We start from the raw sequence: 22,725 nt of genomic DNA on the forward strand, positions 1-22,725 counted from the left end.
GGGGGCCCCCCGTGAGTCAAGAGCCGCGAGCGGAGATGCGCGTCCTGGAGCGGGAAGGGGAGGAGGGGCCGGGGAGAGCCAGGACCAGGCCCCCCCACCCCACCCGCGAGCTGGAAACCCCGAGTCCGGCCAACATCAGGGATGTAGGCGCCGCCTCGCCCCAGCACTGCGGCAGGTGCTGACCCGGCCTGATGAAGAGGCCGGCCCCGGGGACTCACGAACTCACTCAGACACAGTATATATAGAAACGTCTTTTTATTTGAAACCTCAACTGGCCCGTCACAGCCCACCTCCTCAGCTCCTCTCCAGGCAGCCCCTGTCCGCCTCCTGGATGCCCCCATGACTTGCCTGAGGGCCGTCCCCATTCTAGGCTCCAGGGAGAGCTTAGGAGTTTAGGGGCACAGAACAAGCCACACGGGGATGGACCCGCCACGGATCCTGGGCCTTTGGGATGTCGTTGGATTTCCAGGGCAAAACGGAGCATCTCCCACTCCCTGTGACGGGGCTAGGAATGAATGACTGTCATCAGGTCTCGAGGCTGGTGTCCTTGGCCTCCTGGAAGAAGAGAAGACTGTGAAGCGCTCGAAATGCCCACCTTCCCCAGGCCTCTCCGGCCCTCTGCTTCTCTGCCCTCCTTTCGCCTCCCAACCCTGTGCTGTTCTGTTATTTTTAGCTTCAGCTTTTCAGTGCGGGATCTTCTCCCTGGCTCAGCCACGTCCTGCATACACCGCCGGCCACCTCCTACCCTCGTGGGCTCCCATGGCCTACCCTTTCCAGGCCTTCCCAGCCTCTCTGCCAGGCCCGGCCGCACAGCGGGTCCTCTGCCCGCCGCTCCCAGTTCTCACTGGTTCTCGCTCTTCTGGTCTCCTGCGTCTTTTCATCGGCTCTTCCTGAACCTCTCTGATCTTTTCTTCCATACCTAAGGTAGCACCTGGCCCTAACTCTGGTCTCTGCAAAGGGTTCTCCTGGCCCTCTCCTCCTGTGTGCCTGCCTTTGGCCTTTTCCCCTCCCCCCCCCCCCCCCCCCCCGGCCTTCCTGGCATCACTCTTACTGTCCCTGCAGGCGGAAAGAACCACTAAACCAGTGTCGGCGAGTACGGTTCCATGTCATGGTCCACTTCTTGGTCTTGCTCCTGCTCCTCCTTGAGCCTCTGACGGATCTCCTCAGCCTCCGCCCGGTCCTCCTCCTCAAAAAACTCTTTGTCCAGGCGCTCCAGGTGTGCGATCTGCACCAGAGCCTCCTGGCGGTAGTCGGTCTCATCCGCACACGGGTTTTCCAGCAGCACCAAGGCTCGCAGCTTCGGCAGGTCCTTAAGTTTGGCCAGCTCCGCCAGGTCACTGATCATATTACTCCTGTGGATGAGGTCACACAAGGGGTTAACCCAGGGAGCTGGGCTTTGATTGCCAGCTAGGGACTGGGCTGGCTCCATTGGGCTGGCTCCCTAAGAAAGGCCTCCCGCTGGGCCCTAGAAGCAAGGGTGGTTGAGGACCAGACTTGGAGCCTTCCAATTCCCCAATCCCCCAATTCCCCCTCTACCCCTCAAGGAACCCCTAAATGCCAAAGCCTACTCTGTGACATGTCATCTTAAAAATCTGGAGCAGCAAAGCTAGGCCTCACTCATCCCATCTTATATCTGGAGAGGAGCAGACACTTTCTGTGTCAGCCGTACAACAGGTGTTAGAAGGATCAGGTCAGCACAGGAAGAGATCGAACCTAAGAATGGGGTGCTGGGGTGGGTGGAGCTCCTTTGGCAAGAAACCCAGAGATGGGGATGGATGGGAACTACCGGCTTGAATAAAAATCTCAGTCTTAGCCGGGTGTGGTGGTGCTCACCTTTAGGCCCAGCACTTGGGAGGCAGAGGCAGGTGGATCTCTGAGTTTGAGGCCAGCCTGGTCTATAAAGTGAGTACCAGGACAGCCAAGGCTACACAGAGAAACCCTGTCTCAAAAAAACAGAAAAAACTCAGTCTTCTGACGTACTTCTTTCCAAGCCTCTGTATGCTCCTGCTTTCAAACATCTATGAAACCATTTTTAAGTGTTCCAGACTGATCTTAACTGATGCTTCTGGCCTTCATGGAGCATCTCTATGAGCTCTGCTGGCATTTTCGTTAGGCTCAGTCAGAAAGTACGTATTCCACACACACTGGGTATGGCTGATAGACCCATCAGAAAATTAAAAGAATTGTCCATCAGAAAAGAGGTGCTGAGGAAAAAATGCCCCTGACCCTAGGTGTGTCCATCCATCTCCTTCTTTCTCTGTCTTCCTTGTGGGTGGGAGTGGGATGGGGGCAGAGTATGGCTGTGGACCCCAGGCTGGCTCAAACTCAAAGAAATCCTCTTGCCTCAGCCTCCCGGGTGCTAGAATTGTAAGTTTGAGCCACCACATTTTTGTTGCTGTTATTGTTTTGGTTTGGTTTGATGCTTGTTTGTTTTGTTGTTGTTGTTTGTTTATTTGTTTGTTTGTTTGTTTTACTGTCTCACTATGTACCCCTGGCTGGCACAGAACTATTTACTGTATGGATCTGGCTACCCCCTCAGCAGCAATCCTCCTGCCTTTGAATCCCAGATTATAGGATTGTGATACTACATCTGGCCTTAACGCTTTTTGTTTGTTTGGTTTTTGGTTTTTTGAGACAGGCTTTCACTGTATAGTCCTGGCTGTCCTCAAACTCACTCTGTAGACCAGGCTGGCCTCGAACTCAGAGGTCTGTCTGCCTCTGCCTCCCTGAGTGCTGAGATTAAAGGTATGTGCCACCACTGCCCCCTGCCAGCTACATCTTATGTTTAATATCACAGGTTAAGGACTCAGATAGTACAGATAGTACTCAACTCAGGAGAAAAGACACAAGAAATGGAAAGGGTAATTGGGACCAAGGAGAAAGAAGGGCATTCATGTAGGATACAGATAGGAAAGGGGCATTGGAGTGAGACTGTGAATCACTTAAAAACAGGAACGAACAACATGGTGGTGAATGCCTATAACCTCAGCTACCCAGGGGGCAGGAGGCTGAGGCCAACCCAAGAGATGGGGGGGGCAGCCAGGGTAACATTGCAAGACAGAGAAACAAAATCAAAACAAGAAAAGGAAGAAAGAAAGAAAGAAAGAAAGAAAGAAAGAAAGAAAGAAGAGAAAAAAAGAAAAGAAAAGAAAAAGAAGGAAATAGAAACTACTTCTGATTCTTTAAGATGTCTCTAAAGCACAGCATAGGCCCTACTAAACACAGTATGTTCTTATTCATCATAGATTGAAGTACTGTAAGGATTCAGGGATCCCCAGAAGATCTTTGTATTGCCCTTCAAAGCAAATGCTGAAGAAAGAGAGGCCGAGGACGGGATTCAGAAGGACAAGGTAAGGACTCCGCCGGGGGTTACTGGGAGAGGACCCCGGCTTGGACGCTGCTCCCGGGGGTGGACAGGGGCAAGGCGGGTCTCAGAGAGGATGCACAGCCATACCTCAAGTTAAGGTACTGCAGCGACTTCATTTCCTTGGAGAAGCCATCCAGGGTCTCAATCTGGTTGTCTCGCAGGTGCAGGGTGGTCAAGTTGCCCAGGTTCTCCAGGCCCTGCACCTTCTTCAGCATGTTTTGAGCCTATGCCCAGCGTACAGTACGTTGGCCCAGAAAGGGGAGCAGAGAGGGGCGGTTGGAAAAGGATGAGGCAAAGAAATCCAAATAAAGTGGGGAGAGTGGAGAAGGGGAATAGGGAGAGATAGGGTGATAAATGAATGAATGAATGAATGAATGAATGAATAAATAAATAAATAAATAAATAAATAAATAAATAAATGAAGTCCAGCCGGGCACGGTGGTATCCTCCTGTGATCGCAGCACTCGGGGAGGCAGGGGCAGGTGGATCTCTGTTAGTTTGAGGCCAGCCTGGTCTACAAAGCAAGTCCAGGACAGCCAAAGCTACACAGAGAAATCCTCTCTCAAAAAATAAAGAAAGAAGAAAGTGCAAATCTAGGTGTGGTAGCCCACCCCTAAAACCCTAGTATTGAGGAGACAGAGGCAGGAGAACTGTCATGACCTAGAAGCCGGTCTGGGCTACCTCATGGGTCTCTAGACCTGCCTGGACTCTAGTGTGAGACCCTGTCTCAAATATGACACCCCCACCCCGCCGCCCCAAGACACACACCAAGACAAAGGGGCCAGCAGGATTGCTCAGTGAGTAAAAGTGCTTGCAGACAGGCCTGACAACCTGAGTTCATTCCCCCATACCCACATGGTAGAGAGAAAACCAATGCCCGCTGTTCATCCTCTGACTTCCAGATCATGCCCTGCTGTGCATGCCCCCACATAGAATAAGAAATAATTGTAGGGTGATTTTTAGCTAAAAGAGAGAGAGAGAGAGAGAGAGAGAGAGAGAGAGAGAGAGAAGCCCAAAGACTAGATTTCCCAGAACCAAAACAACAACAGTAATAATAAATGTATACATAAATCTGTCACTGGAAACTAGAAACGTAATAGTTCCTGGGCTAGGGAAGCAGTTTGGTGGTAGAATGCTCCTATAACATGTATAAGGCACTAATTTAATCCCCCATACAAAAGAAGAAAGAAAAGATAGACAAAAGGAAAAGAAAAAAGAAGCTGCCACCACGATAAAAGCTTGGCTGCATCTCCTGCTATTTGTCCCCCCCAAGGCCATCTTGACCTACGGGACAGCTGCTTGAACCTGCCCTCGGTCCAGGAGCCCTGCTCACCAAGTGAGAAGTGGCTGCAGTGCCATTCCAGAATTCAGCAGGCCCAGGCTAGAACACTTAGAGCCTGGTGGGCAGGGTTCACCTGTGACCCCGGCGCTCACGCGGGGGATGGGTAAGAGGACAAATCTGAGCTACCCGAGGAGTCAGGCCAGTGTATGCCACACAGGGAGATCCTGTCTTGAAAATTAAGTAGACTTGGGGTGAGAACAGTGGCTCAGCAGTTAAAGGCGCCCTACTGTTCTTTTAGCAGACCCAGGTTCGGTTCCCGGCACCACTTGGCAGCTCAAAGCCAGTTGTAACTCCAGCTTCAGGGGATTTGACTTCCTCCTGACAGCTAGGGGCACTAGGCACGTCCATGGTACTACACGTACATACACACACACACATACACAAAAACGTACATACATACTACATACATACATGCATACATACATACATACACATAGACAAAACACTCAGACATAAAAATAATTTTTGTTTTTGTTTTTCAAGACAGGGTTTCTCTGTGTAACACAGGCCTGGCCGTCCTGGACTTGCCTCATAGATCAGGCTGGCCACAAACTCACAGAGATCCGCCTGCCTCTCCCTCCCGAGTGCTGGGATTAAAGGTGTGTGCCACCTTGCCTGGCTAAAATAAATACTTTCTGAAAGTAATAAAACAAGATATGGTGGCACACACCTGCAAATCCCAGCGCTGGGGAGGGAGATTGAGGCAAGCAGATTACTGTGATTTCGAGGCCAGCCAGGGCTACCTGGTCTGACCCTTAAAAACAACTCAGGAGGCAGAGGCCATTGGATCTCTGAGTTCAAGGCCAGCTTGGTTTATAGAGAAAGTTCCCGGATAGCCAGGGCTACACAGAGAAACCCTGTCTCAAAAAAACCCAAACCAAACAAACAAACAAAAAAATACAATTATAACGGTACATACTGGAATCCTAGCACTTGGGAGGTGGAGGCAGGAAGATCAGGGGAGTCAAGGGCATTCTCAACTACATAGTGATTTCAGGTCAACCTGGGCTACAAAGACCCTGTTCTTGATAAACAAAAGAACAAATGAATATTTAAGTGCTCTCCTTAGCCTGCTCTCTGCACCTGAAAAGCACATTTTGCAACAACCTGTATCAAAACATCTCCTCTGCATTTTCCATGCATCATATATGATAGCCCGACTAGGCTGGAAGCCCCCCTTTCTCTCACCCTTTCCCTCCGAGAGACAAGAGTTGTTCTGTCACCTGGGCTGGCCTCTCACTCTCAGCAGCCCTCCTCACCGGCCTCCCAAGGGCTAGCACTGTACTTACTGTTTTAATTTTCTATTTCCACAGCATCAGACGGCCCATGAGGGCTCATCACCAATCACCATGGTGATGAAGCCCACTAGTGGCTAAGCCTGCTAGAAGCCAAGGCCTTGTTCCCTTCCCTGCGCCACCCGAGGGCCCAGCGAGCTACCAGGTAGAGGTTCTTTAGGTTGGGAAGGTTGATCCCCTCTGTGCTTTCTATCTGGTTCCCCCGAAGCTCCAGGGTATGCAAGTTAGCCAGCTTCTCAGGGTCCAGCCCGGTCACAAAGCGGATGCGGTTCCCTGCAGAAAAGGAGGGAATCGAGAGCTCAGAGGTCCTTCCTCAAAGTTCAGTGTTCCCCCGCATCTTCTCTCCTTCTAATGCAGAGTGGAAGGCGAAGAGGAACAGCCCAAGACGAAGCTCCTTAGAGCCCTGAGGCAAGCGGGCCTGGCTTTGCCCATCTGTGTTTCGAGAATGAATTGGTAAGGCCTCGGCCATGCACAAGGCCGACTTCCTTCCCTCCTGCACATCTTTGGTCAGGTGATGTTTTCCCCAAACCAGTTTGAAATTGTCATTTGTGCTGGGCCCAGGGGTTCAGACCCACGGTCCCAGCTACCCAGGAGCCCAAAGCTGCAGAATCACAAATCTACAGCCTTCCTGGACTGCTACTAAGTGAGTTCAAGCCCCCAAATTAAAAGTAAGTCGGGTGGGGATGTGGAGGAAGGTCTCAGGTTCAATTCCCAGCAACCACATGGCAGCTTACAACTGTCTAGAACTCCAGTTCCATGGATCTGACCCCTTCATTCCAATGCAGAGGATAAAATTTAAAAAGCAAAATAATAAGGGGGCTGGAGAGCTGGCTCAGTGGTTAAGAGCATTGACTGCTCTTCCTAGAGGACCCAGGTTCAATTCCCAGCACCCACATGACAGCTCACAACTGTCTGTAACTCCAAGATCTGATACCCATAGACATACATGTAGGCAAAACACCAATGCACATAAAATAAAAATAAATAAATTATTCTATAAATAAATAAACAAAAGTAAGTCGGGACTGGAAAGATGGCTTAGGGGCTCAGAACACTGACTGCTCAGAGGTACTGAGTTCCATTCTTGGAAACTGCATGGTGGCTTCACACATACAAAGCACTCATACATAAAATGCATAAACAAAGAAACACTTTTAAATCATTTGTTTGTTTGTTTTGGGACAGGGTTTCTCTGTATAGCCTTGGCTGTTCTCAACTCACTGTGTAGACCAGGCTGGCCTCAAACTCACAGAGATCTGCCCGCCTCTGCCTCCCCCAGGGCAGTGATTACAGGTGTGCGCCACCGCGCCCGGCTCTTTAAAAACCTTATGAAAAATAAGAAGTTGTAATAGAGCTGGGGATATGGCTCAGTGGACGAGTGCTTGGCTAACATGCGTAAGGCCCTAGGTTCAACCCCTTGTGCCATACACACACGCCACAGACTGTCACCTGTGCCTTTCACGATGGTCTTTCTCCGTCTACTTTTCAAAAGCCTTTTCTCCTTTTTGAGTTCTGCTTCAGACAGGGTCCCTCTGTAGGCCAAGCTAACCTGTAACTAACTCCCTGTGAAGCCCAGGCTGGCCTTGAACCTCGGCGGTCAGGTGCTAGCCTCCAGCGTGTGGGGATTGCAGTTGTGAGCCTCCATGCCTGGCTTACATTTACTTTTTATGCTCACTGTTAACTGTCCGTCACCTTAAACTAGAATGGACTTTCCATTAAAAATCGAGATTTTGGACTTTTCTCCTTGTCGTATTTCCAGCCTGAAGAACTGGGTTCAGTTCCCAGCACCCACATTAGGCAGATCACAGGAAACTAACACTTTTTTTTTTTTCGGGTCTCCACAGACACCTGCACATATCTATCTACCTATAATTAAAAATAAAACTTAAGAAATAATATCATGATGAATTTTAATAAGTGTCTTTGCGGGGGCAGGCCTGGTATGAGTGTAGGCGAGGCTTAACTGCTGGATTGAATCACTAGCCCTCCGTATGTCTTGGCAAATGAGTGAACGCGTACAGAGAGATGGCTTTGTGGCTAAGCCGGGGGGGGGGGGGGGGGGGGATTATGTAGCGCCTACTTCTGTCAGCCGCCCCATGCTAGGAAGGAACGTTCGGGGGTTTCTCTTCCTGAGGACACACCTTTAAGATCCAGGCTTCCCAGACGGGGATGGGAGATGCCTTCAGTGTCCGTGATCTGGTTGTAGGAAAAACTGGCGATCTGCAGGTAGGGCAGGTCGTTCAGCCGGGCACTCCGGAGCTGATTGCTGTCAGCCTTGAGCCACAGTAGGTGAGTGAGACTGTTGAGTGGTGACAGGTCTGTAATGTGGTTCTCAGAGATATCCACGAAGCGGAGATGGATGAAGGCTCGCAGTATGTTGATGTCCGTGAGGTCCCTAGGTGACGGCAGAGCCAAGATCCACCAGGGAGGATAAGGACCCAGCAAGAACTGGGGAGGGGTGCTCAAACGGAAGGCAACCAGGAAGGAGCTTGTAAGGGGCTGACCGAGAGGGAGGGGGAAGAGGGGCAGGTGAAGTTTTGTTCTTGGTCTTCAGTGCAGGGATCGGAACTAGCACCTTACCCCTAAGCTCCGAGTCCAGAGCAGAGACCCCACAATGAAGGGTACGTGAAGCAAAAGTACTCTCACACACACTTCAGAGGCCCCGCAGCAGCTTAGGTGTGCTGTTTTACCATACCAGGGAAGAATCCAGAGCGTTGGCTATGCCAGGCAAACTCTACCCGCCGAGCTACCCTCCCAGCCCACCAGAGAGAGAGTCTCGGAAGTTCTGAAAGGCAGATTCTGTCCTTCTCCTCCCAGTACATCATGAGAGAGAGCCGAGCGCTCAGGAATGAGTGAGGGAAAGGCTCCAGTCTCTCGGCCCTCACCTGTCCTTAGCCTCCAGCTTAATGTAAGCATGGCCCAGTCCATTGCCAGTCTTGCAGAGTAAAGAGAGCCCTTCCTTCATCATGGCCTCCGTGAGGGGCGTGGGTACCCACTGCAAAAGGAGGGTAACAGAGACACGCATTTGCGGCTCCCCCCCCAGCGCCCCGTCCCGGGACCCCTCCTCCTCCAGGCTCTCACTTCCTCGGAGACCTCTTCGCCTTCTTTTCTGTAGTCTTCCCAGTCCTCCATCTCCCTCTCATCATCTTCTTTCTCCAGATCATACTGATCTGCATCGATGTCATCCAGCTCATCTTCGTCCGACATCTTGCTCCTCTCTGAGCTCTGGAGTCAGGTGAAACTCAGTCCTGGTGCTGAGGGAGGCCTTGGCTCCCGACCCCGTCCCTCATCTCCCTTGACAGGTACCCTCCGCAGTCCCTGTCACGTCTGAACTCCCACCCGGGAGTCTGTCTTCATCCTAGATGACACCTTTGGGTTCCCAGTCTCTGCTGGGAGGACCCCTGCTTCCTTCAGGACACTTTCCTGCTCCTGCCCTCACCAACCCTGCCCCAGCAGCCTGGTGTCCTGCTTCCTGAATTCCCTTTGGTAGAGTTCTACGCCTTCTCCCAAAATCTCCCCTACTGATTCCTCCTCTCCTCCCCTACCCACACCTCATCCCCGGGTTCTCCTCCCACCCCCCAATTCCTGCTCGTCTAATTCGACCTCCCTGCCTAACACCGTTTCCCAGACGAACAGACTGGGGGCACAGACCCTGACTCTGTTCCTCTAGAAATAACTGTGGAGTCGACCTTGGTGAGGAGAGGCCGGGAAGACGCAGCAAGGCTGCAGGGGGTTGTATACTGTTGCTATGGCAACGGGGGGGGCGGGGACGCTCGGCTTTGCAGCCAGCTTCCGTTAAGAGCCAGGAGGAACCCAACCGTAAAGCATAAACCCCAACGCCCCTACATTCACCCTCGGCGGTAGTTCAGTGGTTGCCAGGTTACCAGGCCACATTCCCAATCCCAGGAACCTGGAGGAGGCAAGGAAAGAGTCCCGGGGTTTACTGTCGGGGGACATAAAACAATGGTCCGCTTAACAACAGCAGCGCAGAGAAGGGGGTGGGCTGGCCACTAAGTCCTTTAAAGCGACCAGATGTCCGGTGCAACGGTATTGTGCTTTAAGACTATCCCTGAGAAGCGAAGGGGGCTACATGAGTGGGAAAGGCACTAAGAGAAGCAAGAAATACTAAGATATGGAACCTGTTGCTGCTTGGGTTCGGCTCATTTGTTCTTTCCTGGGAGACCCTGGAAGGTGGCCTGACAGAGCAGAAGCCTGGGCCAAGCTGTCTACAGTCCCGGCTTGCGACCCCCCCCCCACGACCCCCGCTTGCAAGTGATGGCAAGATGGCTCAACGATTAAGAGCACAGGCTGCTCTTCTAAAGGTCCAGGGCTCCATTCCTAGAACCCACACACCCATCCCAAACTCAGGATCTAGGGAGAGCTGACGCCCTGCCCTCTTCTGATCTCCACGCGCACTGGACTCGCACACGATGGGCACACCGAAGCGAGAAACTGCTCATACACAGAAAATAATAAATCTAAAAAATAAGGTTAAAAGAAAAGGCCCAGCTTGGAGTCTTGGCAGATCTGCCGTGTACGAACATTTATCTAGGATTCTGTAGAATAAAGTTGATTTTAACAACTGGCGGGAGTCTGCTGGGTTATTACTCTGGGTCTTTGCTGTTGCTGTGTTTTATGGCAGTCTTTCTATGTAGGCCAGGCTGTCTTGAGGTCATTATCCTCCTTTCTCAGCTTTCTACATGCCGAGATTACAGGTGTGTGCTACCATGCCCAGCTAATACTATCTTGTGGCATCTAAAGAGAATAGAAAAAGGGCTGGAGAGATTGCTCAGACGTTAGGAGCACTGGCTGTTCTTCCGAAGGTCCTGAGTTCAGTTCCCAGCAACCACACGGTGGCTCACAACCATCTATTAGGAGATCTGGGGCCCTCTTCTGGCCTGCAGGTGTACATGCAGGCAGAAAATCTGTGCTTACTCTTTAAAATAAAAGACAATAGAACAATTAAGTAACACAGGAAGATATGGGACTAATTAACTTGTTACGTGCTTTGGATAAAATGCAAGTTGGAGGCCAGAGAGATGGCGCCATAGTTTAAGAGCATTTGCAGAGGACTCAGGTTTGGCTTTCAGCATCTGCAAAAGGTGGTTCATAACTGTCTCTAACTCCAGGGGATCCAGTGCCTATAGCTTTCATGTACATAACCCCCCAACCCAACACACATATAGTTAAATAAATCTTTTTAAAGATTGATGGAAGATGTGTGGGCTGAAATTCAGGAAGTGTTTTTTTTTTTTTTTTTTTTTGGATCGGTCTAGCTTGAGGAATAATAGGCAAATCTGTTCCTTTGGTGTCAAGGAACAGGGGACCTAGTTAAAGTATGAATACTGGGTTCCAAACAGCTCTGTCCCCCAATGGCAGTGTGCTTTCCAGGTTATTCCACACAGGCCTGCATTATCTAAAACAATATTGCTGAAGGGTGCATGGTTGGCACGGAGCTGCAAACGGCGGGTCTCTGGAAGTTGAAGCAGGAGGCTGTTCCAGGCTAGCTCAAAATGCAACAACATTCGCCTCAAAGGATTAGAGAGTTTTCAAAAACAATATAAATGTTTGGGCCCTTCGTTGACCCTCAGTAAGCAAATTTCTGTCCCTTCCTCTCAGGATTCTCAGTACTGACGTTGTTGTGAGGAAAATAATTAAAAAATGATATTTTGAGACAGAATGTCATTCTGTAGCTTTGGAAGGCCTGGAATTCACCATGTGTAGCCCAGGCTGGCCTCAAACTCACAGCAACCCTGTCTCAGCCTCCCAACCACTGAATTTAGAGGCAAAAAGAGTAAGTGATAAAGTACTCTGAAAGTGAAGTGCTTTGCTAGTGGAAGTGAGTGTGTTAAACCAGCCGTGGAGATGCAGTCTTGTAATCCCAACACTTGGCTGCTGAGGCAGGAGGACTGCCGTAAGTTCAAAGCCAGCCTAGTTCATGATTAGCTCTGTCAAGGGGACAAGAACAGAGCCACTTTCAGCCATTCTGTCACCCTCAGAAGTCTGAGGAATTCCCTTCATCCCTTAGGAACCACGGGGCAACCCCAAATTCAAGGCCTCAACAGGGGAAGTCATTTCAGGCTATATCAGGAAATCTCAACAGTATGGTTGCTTAAATTAAGCAGGAACTGAACAATGACTACATCTCACATGGCCCCGCCCCTAGATGAAGAAATGAGTGGGAATTAGTCTTCCCCTGAGAGGAGACTCCTAACGGGTAGCCAACGCCAGGCGGTGAGCCCAAGAAACACAAGAACAAGCAACACTAAACAGACCCAGGGCGTGGCATGTATATATTTATTTACTTATATATGTATAGATAACAAGAATAACTAGAAAAAGAGACCATAGGAGATACAGAAGGACATATCATGTAATTATATTTTAATTAAATAAAAAAATTAACTTAATTTTTGCCAGTATGAAGCAGAGTTGGATTTTTTTTTTTTTTCCTGAAAGATATTTGGAGGGAGGGAATGGCTGGAGAAATGGCTCGGCAGTTAAGAGCTCTGGCTATTCGTCTAGAGTAATGGCTCTCAATCCGTGGGTCATAACCGCCCAGGGGATTGCATATCAGAGAGTAACATTATGAGCCATAACAGTATCAAGCTGCAGTTATAAAGTAGCAACATAATAATCTCATGGTTGGGACCACCGCAACACTGTATTAAAGGGCCACAGCAATAGGAAGGTTGAGAGCCACTGTTCCAGAGGACACAGGCTGGATTCCCAGCACCCACACAGCCGTCTGTCTGCAACTGCAGTGCGAGGTATCCACTCTTGCCTCCTTGGGTACCAGGCGCGTAAATGGCACACATAGAAACATGCACGCAGGTAATAAAACAAAAACAAAGAAACATAAAACCAAAAAAAAATTAAAAACTTTATTGTTTTTTGGTCTGGAAAGATGGCTGAGAGGGTAACGTGCTTGCTGGGCATAAATAAGGACCTAAGTTCAGATCCCCAACACACACATTAAAAAACAAAAATCCAGCTATGGAGTCCACCTGTAATCTCAGGGCTGGAGCGGAAGAGACAGGGGGTTCACTGGCTAGCCAGGTGAAAAAATAAAGGTAGAGAACAACAGAGAAAGACAGGGAAGTCACCTCTGCTTGTCACACACACACACACACACACACACACACACACAAACACCCACACATGCACCGACTCTAAGCATATTGGCTAAGAGGTTTTTAAAAGAAAATTAAGGGGGCTGAAGAGATGTCCCAGAGGTTAAGAACATTGGCACTTGGAGCTGGAGAGATGGCTCAGAGGTTAAGAGCACTGGCTGTTCTTCTCAAAGGTCCTGAGTTCAATTCCCAGCAACTACATGGTGGCTCATAACCACTTTTTTGGTGCCCTCTTCTGGCCTGCTGGCACACATGCAGGCAGAATGCTGTGTAAATAATAAATAAATCTTAAAAAAAGAAAGAAAATGAAGCCCAGCCAAGAGCCCCACCTCTTCTTCAAGAGAACCTCGCTTCACCGTCGTCACCATAATCATATATAGAATGCTGGTGATTTGAAGCCATTTTCTTCAAAGGGTTAACAAGGAAGCGGAACAGGTGTTTCCTGGGGGCACCTGAGCCACTGTGGCAGATGCGCTCTCACAGGGATGAAGGTGGAGGAGCTGTACTGCCAACCAAGCCAACAGTCCAGTCTGAGAGTCCCAGAACTTGCTACCTCTGTGTGAGCAGTCTTCTCCACAGAGGATGTTGTCAAGCTGTGTTGAACAAGGAGTAAGGATACTTCTCTGCTGGTGAGAGAGAGACCTCGGTCAGATCGTCTCCCCATCTCTACTTAGGCTGGGCTGCACAGCAAGACCTTGTCTCAAAACAACAACAAAGAGATGAATTCAACGGGGAAGAGAAAGACCCACGTGGGAGGATGTGATCGGTGGGAAAGGGCGTGGTTTTATCTGAGAAGAAATGGGTACACACATTAGATGCTTTGTTAGACTCTTACCCTGGGCCAGGCTGTGAGAGCCAAGTCTCCAGGGACAGTCTAGAACAGCCTCTGCCTTCAAGGGTTTGCAGCTAAGTACATAGTCCAGCCAGTATAAGGAAACAGTTGCTATTGTGAAGCTGACGGGCAGAACCCCTCTTACTGAGGGGCAGGAGAGTTTTGTTATTCTTGTTGCTATCTGTTTCTGTTTTCCAGGCTAGAGACTATACCCAGGACCCTAAGCATCCTAAGCAGCTCCACCACTGAGCCACACCCTAAGCCCAAGGAGGTAATTTTACAGTATTTGTGTAAACTTGGTATCATATATTTGAGGCAGATTCCAGACCCTGTACCACAGGCCTGAAGAAGGAGCTCGGTGCCGGCTGGTGGGGAGCAGGTGGTTCTCCTAGCTGGGGCAGTAGGGGCCGTGCGGGGGCGTGTGCAGTGGGAGGGACAGCGGAGCTAGAGCACAGCGAGGAGCTTGGGCTTGATCCTGGACACTGTGGGGAGCCACCGAAGGCTCTATTTTGTGTCCAGTTGGCAAGGGCTACATCTACACCGTGTGAGGAGAGCTAGATTCTCCAACATACCTAAAAGCCTTCCCCTCCCCCGCCATGTCTATTCTAGTTAGAATATACTTCAATTACAATGGCCCCTGTCTATAATCCTTTGAGGTAGCAGGGTTGCTTCAAGTTCCAGGTCATTTGGTTTGGGCTACATATTGAGACCATGTCTCAAAAAACAGACCAACCAAACAAAAAGAAATATATTTTTCTTTTTCTTTTCTTTTCTTTCTTTTTTTTTTTTTTTTTAGTCAGGGTTTCTCTGTGTAGCCCTGGCTGTCCTGGACTTGCTTTGTAGACCAGGCTGGAGTTGAACTCACAGAGATCTGCCTGCCTCTGCTTCCCCGAGTGCTGGGATCACAGGCATTCACCACCATACCTGGCTGTAATAAAATTTTTAAATTACATTTATTAGTTCATATATTTGAGAATAAATATATTTTTCTTTTCTGGATCCTTAGTAGTAATGTATCATAGGCTTGTTTGTTTATTTGTTTGTTTTCAAGACGGGGTTTCTCTGTGTAGCCTTAGGCTGTCTTGGTAGACCAGGCTGGCCTCAAACTCACGGAGATCTGCCTGCCTCTGCCTCCACAAGTGCTGGGGTCAAAGGCATGCGCCGCCATGACTGGCTGTATCATAGTATTTTAACAAACAAACTGCTGTAAATACCTAAAATATCATTTTAAAATATGAAAAAGGTGGGGGCTGGAGAGAGGGCTCAGCATTTTTTTTTAAATCATGTACTTAAAGGCACACCCCTTTTTCTTAATTATTATTATTTATACAACATTCTGTCTGCACACCAGATCTTAGTATAGATGGTTATGAGCCATTATGTGGTTGCTGGGAATTGAACTCAGGACGTTTGGAAGAACAGCAAGTGTTCTCAACCTCTGAACCATCTCTCCAGCCCAGGGCTCAGCATTTAAAGCACTGTCGCTCTTGCAGAGGACCGAGGTTTGATTGCCATGACCCACACGGTGGCTCAAAATCGTCTGTAAACCCAGTTCCAGAGCTCTCAAGCCCTTTTCTGACCTCTTCACGTACCAGGCATGCAGTGGCGCATAGGCGCATGTGTGAGCAGAAAACATACATGAGATGAATCTTTAGAAAAATGTGGAAAAAAGTGAACAAATAGCCGGACACATCAAGCACTAGAAGGACTTATGTGCTTTTATAACGTGTAAACCACTGATCTCCTGACACACATGTGGAGGTCAGTTCTTTCCCTCCACCGTGTAGGTCCTGGAGATTGAAGTCAGTTTTCAGGTTCAGCAGCGAACACCTTCACCCTCTGAGCCATCTCGCCAGTCCATACACTTTTCATTCTATTTTAAATCATGCTTCTGCACAGCAGGGGACCTTCTAGCGGGAGTTAGCATGTGTCTGCTCTCTTCTATTTGTTCTTCATTTATTTGGTTGGTTGGTTGAGGCAGGGGTTTTTCTATGTAGCCCTAGTTGTCCTGGAGCTCACAAAACGTGGTGTTAGCCTTGGATCCAGGGCTTCACACATTTAGGCATGCTCTCTACCTCCTGAGCTACAGCCCAGCTTTGGAGATTAAGTTATTAAAAGCAGACTGACTTCTCCCCTTAGTCTCTTTCTTTCTTGGGTTACTGGTTCATGTGAACCCATGACCCCACCTTTGCCTCAAAATGCTAGGATTAAAGGTATTGTTCCATTACACCTAGTCTTAGCTCTAATGCCAAGACAGCTTTCTGGCTTTCTCTCTAGAAGGCGAGTGTCCTCAGACTAGGAGAGCTGGTTTACATGAACCCGATGAACTAAGAAACAAAGAGACTGAGATTAGAGGTCATTTTGCGGCTGCTGGGGGTGCATGCTTCTGCTGGCTGTGTGATACCATCAGCCTTCCGCTATGGGGTAAAAAAAAAGAAAAAGAAAAAAGGTCATTCTGCTTTTTATAACTTAATCTCCAGGGTTGGGTTGTAACAGCTTGCCTGGATTGAACGAAGCCCTGGGTTCAATGCTAACACCCCATAAACTTGGCATGAAGGTACACACCTATCATCCCAGCACTTGTGAAGTGGAGGCCGGAGGACCAGAAGTTCAAGGTCATCGTTGGCTACATAGAGTCTCAGGCCAATTTGTGATACACAAGACCCTTCTCAAAAGAAAACAAAACAAGCTGTCTGGAAGTGCAAGTCTGTAATCCCTGGAGAGTGAGGCAGGGGGATAGAAGGGGAGTTTGGGTTACAGCCCGGAACTTAGTGAAACCTTGTCCTCAAACAAGATGGAAGGCAGGGCTGGGTGTGGTATCGCACACACTTAGTCCCTACACTCAGAAGGCAAAGGCAGGCCTATCTGTTAGTCTGGGGCCATCTTATCTACATACTGCGTTCCAGGCCAGCCAGCACTACACAGTGAAACCCTGCCTCTAAAATAAATAAATAAGCAAATCAATCAATAAATATCAACACACAACAACAACAAAACACAGAAGCAAACCAAAACCGAAAGAGAAAAACAGAACTTAATCTCCTAACTCACAAGCCATTGAGCTGGGGAGATAACTCAAGGAAGACCAGAGTTCAGTGTTTGCCTAACTGGTGAGCCCGTCAGAGAAAAGAGATCTGGCTTCAGAGGTGAAGCGACCGGCACACTGACAACGAGGCCTGAGGACGCCCTCTGGCCCCACATTCATACCCTAAGGGTGTGCCCATACCCCGAGCACACAAACATACCTAACAATTGTAAGTCATCACTTCTTCTTCTTTTTTTTTTTAGGTGTCTCACTAGGTCTTGCCTTTTTGTGGGAGAAAGGGAGCTAGGTTCACTTTTCTTTCAGGAGTGGGATTCATTATTGAATGTGATTAAGGGGTCAGCAACACAGTGGACCCATCACTTGTCCAGGAGCCACAGCTGGGGAGTAGGTTTGATCCATTTTGTGGAGAATAGTGGACTTGGCCACATGAAGGACTTTTTTTTTTTAAAAAAAAAAGGGTCTCATACAACTGAGACCGGTCTCAAATTTACTATACACAGTTACTACAGAGCTGGGGATAACCTCGAACCTACAGTTTTTTTAGATTATGTACTTTTATTGTGTGAATGTCTACTTGCCGATATATATGTGTGCCACATGTGTGCCAGGTACCCATGGAGGTCAGAAGAGAGCATTTAGATACCATGGAAGTTACGGGTGGTTATGGACCACCAGACGGTTGCTGGGACCCAAACCCTGGTCCTCTGCAAGAGCATGAAGGGCTCTTAACCCCTGAGCCTCTCTAGCCTTGACCTTGAACTTTTGATCCTCCTGCTTCCACCTCCCAAGTGCTGGCACTACAGCCATTAGTCACCATGCCCAGGTGGCCGCCTAGGGCTTTAATCACACTCTCCTCAGTCATGCCGACTTGACCTGACCAATGTGAACCCTGGCCACTGTGCCCTGGGCACAGTGTATATCTGGCTACTTTTTTGGTGGTGGTGCTAGGAGCTCAGAAACTGGTTCTCTGGTGTGTGTATATGTACACACACACACACACACACACACACACACACACACACATATTGGATTACAGATATGCAGCACCACACTCAGCTGCCTGTGTTCTCTAGACTGGAAACAGCATAAGATCAAAGTCTCACTGGGAAATATCTCGATGCACCTGTCTGCAAATCACTGCTTCTCAGAAGACCATCTTCGTATTTTTACCAGAGAAGGGCGCTGGATCCCCTGGAGCCAGAGTTACAGACAGCAGTGAGCTGCCTGATGTGGGTGCTGGGAATTGAACCTTGTTCCTCCGGAAGAGCAGCCAGCGTTTTTAACGGCTGAGCCATTTTTTTTCCAGCCCTGTGTGTCTCACTCTTATGCTCAGATTATATGCTAAAGGTGCACGCGTTAGCTTATAAAGTGGTGCACACTTGTTGGTTGTCTTGTTTTGTGTCTCACTGAGGTAGCTCTGGCTCTCCTGGGACTATGCAGACCAGGCTGACCTCAAACTCACAGAGGTCAGCCTGCCTCTGCTGCTCAAGCGCTGCGATTAAAGGTGCGAGCCACCGTGCCCAGCATGGGGTGGTACACAGTTGTTTGTTTGTTAATGAATTAAGTAATTAATTTTGCTCCATGTGTGAGGGGGTCGGATCCCCCGCAACAGGAGTTACAGACGGTTGTGAACTACCATGTAGCTGTTGTGAATTCCGATCCTCTGGAGGAGCAGGCAGCGCTCTTAACGGCTGAGCCAATCTCTCCAGCCCCAGGGGTACACACTTGTAAGCCCAGCACTTGGGAGGCGAAGGCAAGATTGTCATAAGTTCTAGGTCAGAGTAGATTATGTGGTATTAGTCCAGGGTGGGCCACTACTTAGCAAGGCTCCGTCTCAAAAATACAACAAAGGACAATAAATAGTATCTACCTAGGCGTGGAGGCACATGTATGCAAATCCTAACCCTGGGGAGGCTCAGACAGGAGAATCAAGAGTTCGAGGTTATGGGCTGGAAGAATGGCTCAGAGATTACATATGAGTATGTGCTGCTCTTGCAACAGACCCAAGTTTGATTCTCAGCACCCAAGTCAGGCGGCTCACAACTTCCTGTAACTCTGGCCTGAGGAATGCCTGCAAACACAGACATGCATACAACTAAAGACAAAGTAAATTGGGCTGGAGAGATGGCTCAGCAGTTAAGAGCGCAGCTCTGCTCTTCCAGATGGTCCTGAGTTCAGTTCCCAGCACCTATAATGTTCAGCTCACAGCCACCTATAATGTGGTCTGATGCTCTCTTCTGTTGTGCAGGTGTGCGTGCAGACAGAGCACTCATACATAAAATAAATAAATAAAAATTTTAAAAAAGACAAAGTAAGTCTTTAAAAATGTTTTGTTTAAAACTTTTAATTACATATTTATGTGTGTTTTGCCTACACGTATGTGCACCGTGTGTGTGCTTGGTTTCTGAGGAGGGCAGAAGAGGACATCAGATTCTTTGGAATTGGGCCTACAGATGGCTAAGGACCACCATGTGGGTGCTGGGACTGGAACCCCAAGTCCTCCACAAGAGCAACAAGTACTCTTAACTTGTCATTCTCTTCATCCCCCTTACAAAAACAATTTGAGGGAAATCTATGGTGGCCTGTGAGATGGCTCGGGTATTTGAATGCTTGGTCCCTAGGTTCACACAGGAACTGTTTGAGAAGCTGAAGGAGATCACGTCTTCACTGGGGTGGACTTTGAGCTTTCAAAAGCGTATATCATCCCCAGTTAGCTCTTCCTGCCCCTTCCTGCCCCTTCCTGCCCCTTCCTGCCCCACCCCCACCTTGTGCCTGAGGATCAGGACATAAGCTCTCAGCTGCTGCTCCAGCGCCACCGCCACCCCTGCCTGCCTGCCTGCCGCCATCACCTATGCTGGTCATAGACCATCCGGTCCCTCTGGAACCAGGAGCCCCCAGTGAAAACATCTTCTTTGTAACTTGCCTTGGCCATGGTGTCCGCCCGGCAACAGACCAGTAACAAAGACAAAGCCTAACATCAGACTCTACAGAAAGAACAGAAATCTCTGTTCTTAAGCATTTTCTGGTTTGTGGGTGCGTGGTGTGAAAACGGCCCACTTAAAGCTGTAACTGAATATGGAGATGGGAGAAAGTATGATAACGCGTCGTGACAGCATTTCCACTTACAGACACAGTGAAGGCAAATCACCTCAAGAATGCAGGTTATAACCTGGGCAGTGGTGGTGCACGCTTTTACTCCCAGGTAGAGCTCTCCGTTCAAGGCCAGCCTGGTCTACAGAGCAAGTTCCAGGACAGACAGGGCTACACAGAGAAACCCTGTCTCGAAAATAATAAACAAACAAACAAATAAATAACATATTGTAGTAAAATTGTTGTTTCTGTTCCCTGGGGCCCCAGCTGCTCTAGCAGCCTGGATCCTACCGTCCATCCTCAATAAGACAAGTCCAACTGTAAGGAACAAGCAAAAGAAACTTGTTCTAAGCACTGCCAGTTCATTTTCAGATTCCATTTAATCATAGGGAAAAACTAAATTCAAGGTCCCAGGCCGTAGGGGAGCTGGGAACCTCCCAATAGCTGAACAGTCTTTTGTTGTAAAGAAACAGTTGTCTGAGTCCAGACATCTCAGGAACAACTTGTAAGGAGACAATTGTCTGAGTCCAGCCATTTCAAGGACAACCTCTCTATCTGGCTGGCAGGATCAACTAAGTTCATGTTCCCAGGCCCAGGAACCTACTCCTGTCCTGACTGACAGAAACTTCGCTGTTCAACCCTTATGTTAAAATAAGGTCAGATAATGCTACAGCCCAGCCTGCTCCCCTTGCTCTGTTCTTATCCTTTAAATATGCAATACAGCTTCTCCTCGGGGACTGGGTTCTGATCCTGAACTGGTCGCCTCCTCCCTGTGTTCGAAGAAAATAAAGCTTTTATTTTAAGCTCTGGTATCTGAAGTTGAGTTTTCTCAGCTTTCACCCCAAACCCAGCACAATGACAAGTGGTAATGAAAAGCAGAGAAAGCTTTATTTCTGTGCTGCCTCCTTGGGGAAAGAAGACCCAGAGGTCCAGGTTCCCAGTCTCAAGTTCATCTCTGAAGTCCTGACAAGAGGATGAAAGAGAGAGTAGCAAGCCTTTGTAGCCAAACCTGGCCATCATTGTCTCCGCTTTGACCTTCCTGCAAGGTGACGTGACAACTTGAGAAAACTGAGTCTGAAATCTTCCTGGAAAACAGTTCTTCCTCTGGCTAGTACCAGGCTTCATCCTTTTCTCCTTTTTTGGTTTCTTCCTTATTGGGAGAGATAAGGACACACACGTAGATACCAGGGGCACAGTAAGGGGGTCCTGAGGCCTCATATGAGGACTCAGCGATATGGTAGCCATCTGCAAGCCCGGAGGGAGGAGCCCTCGGAAGAAACTTGTCAACATCCTGTGTGCTTTTTCTATTGTGTTTGTTTTCGTAAGTGTATAGGACTACGTGTGTACACACGCCTGCATTAAGAGAGCAGAAGAGCACATGGGATCAGCACTCCAGTCCTCATGATTATGAGGCAAGCTCTCTTAACTGCTGAACCACCTCTCCAGACACCTGCACAAAGTGTGTGCCGGCATTCTTTTCTTTTTTCTTTTTAAAAAAAGTTTATTTACTATGTACACAATGTTCTGCCTACACGTTTGCCTGCATGCCAGAGGAGGGCGCCAGATCTTATTATAGGTGGTAGTGAGGCACCACATGGTTGCTGGGAATTGAACTCTCGACCTCCGGAAGAGCAAACAGTTCTCTTAACCTCTGAACTGTATTTCCAGCCCCTGTTTGTTTTTTCGAGACAGTGTTTCTCTGTGTAGCCCTGTCATCCTAGAACTTGTTCTGTAGACCAGGCTGGCCTGGAAATCAAGACTTGCTGCCTCTGCCTCCAGAGAGATAAGATTAAAGGCACCCTGGGCGTATGCTAGCTGAGTGTCTTTTATCAGTGCATGAGTTCTCTCTCTCTCTCTCTCTCTCTCTCTCTCTCTTTCTCTGTATATGTGTATCTCTGCCTCTCTGCCTGTGTGTCTCTCTCTCCAGGGTCTCACTATATAGTCCTGGCTGTCCTGGAACTTGCTTTATAGATCAGGCTGGGCTGCAATGTCTCTCTCCCGAGTGCTGGCATTTAATGTGTGCACAATACCTGGCCTTGTTCTCTCTCTTGTTTTGAGACAGGGTTTCACTAGATTGCCAGACTCCCCATCTATTCTCCTGGGATTACGTATCTGCAGCACAGTTGGATTTTTTAAAATGTGGTTAAAATATTGTTTAATTATTTTAAAATGTGTATGAGTGTTTTGCCTGCACGCATGTCTGTGTATTACATATGTGCCTAGTGCCCCTTGAGGCCAAAAGAGGGCATTGGATCCCCTGGAACTGGTTGTAAGTTGCCATATGGGTGCTGGGAATCAAACCCTGGTCCTCTAGGAGAACAGCCAGTACTCTTAACCACTGAGCCATCTTTCCAACCCCTTTACCATGCTTTCAAAAAATAATCATTGCAAAAAAAAAACCCCACAAAAAAACAAAAGTAATATTGAAACCCTCCCTTCTGGGGGCTAGAGAGATGGCTCAGAGGTTGAGAACACTTGCTGTTCTTCCAAAGGTCCTGAGTTCGATTCCTGGCAACCACAAGGTGGCTCATAATCATCTATAGTGAGATTTGGTGTACAGACAGAATGTGATAGATAGATAGATAGATAGATAGATAGATAGATAGATAGATAGATAGAT

At 48.6% G+C, this 22,725-nt stretch overlaps 1 protein-coding gene across 3 annotated transcripts; it reads right to left on the reverse strand.

Annotated features, from left to right (window-relative positions):
• Window positions 1-213: 213 nt before the first annotated feature.
• Window positions 214-9,729, reverse strand: Lrrc23 (leucine rich repeat containing 23). Of its 3 annotated transcripts, none has more exons than XM_055609377.1 (8): window positions 9,656-9,729; window positions 9,098-9,229; window positions 8,890-8,999; window positions 8,146-8,399; window positions 6,147-6,277; window positions 3,455-3,591; window positions 1,052-1,352; window positions 214-555 (listed from the first exon to the last, which is right to left on the reverse strand). In XM_055609377.1, the coding sequence occupies exons 2-7, from the start codon at window positions 9,209-9,211 to the stop codon at window positions 1,076-1,078; spliced, it is 1,023 nt and encodes a 340-aa protein (XP_055465352.1). In that variant the 5' UTR covers window positions 9,212-9,229; window positions 9,656-9,729; the 3' UTR covers window positions 214-555; window positions 1,052-1,075. The 3 variants fall into 3 exon arrangements, with proteins under 3 accessions (XP_055465352.1, XP_055465350.1, XP_055465351.1); XM_055609375.1 differs by having other exon boundaries at window positions 9,086-9,229; XM_055609376.1 differs by having other exon boundaries at window positions 9,086-9,229; window positions 9,694-9,712.
• Between the last annotated feature and the right edge of the window lie 12,996 nt (window positions 9,730-22,725).

The sequence above is a fragment of the Psammomys obesus genome, unplaced genomic scaffold, assembly GCF_907164565.1.
Source record: "Psammomys obesus unplaced genomic scaffold, mPsaObe1.curated_primary_1811, whole genome shotgun sequence".
Lineage (NCBI taxonomy): Eukaryota > Metazoa > Chordata > Mammalia > Rodentia > Muridae > Psammomys > Psammomys obesus.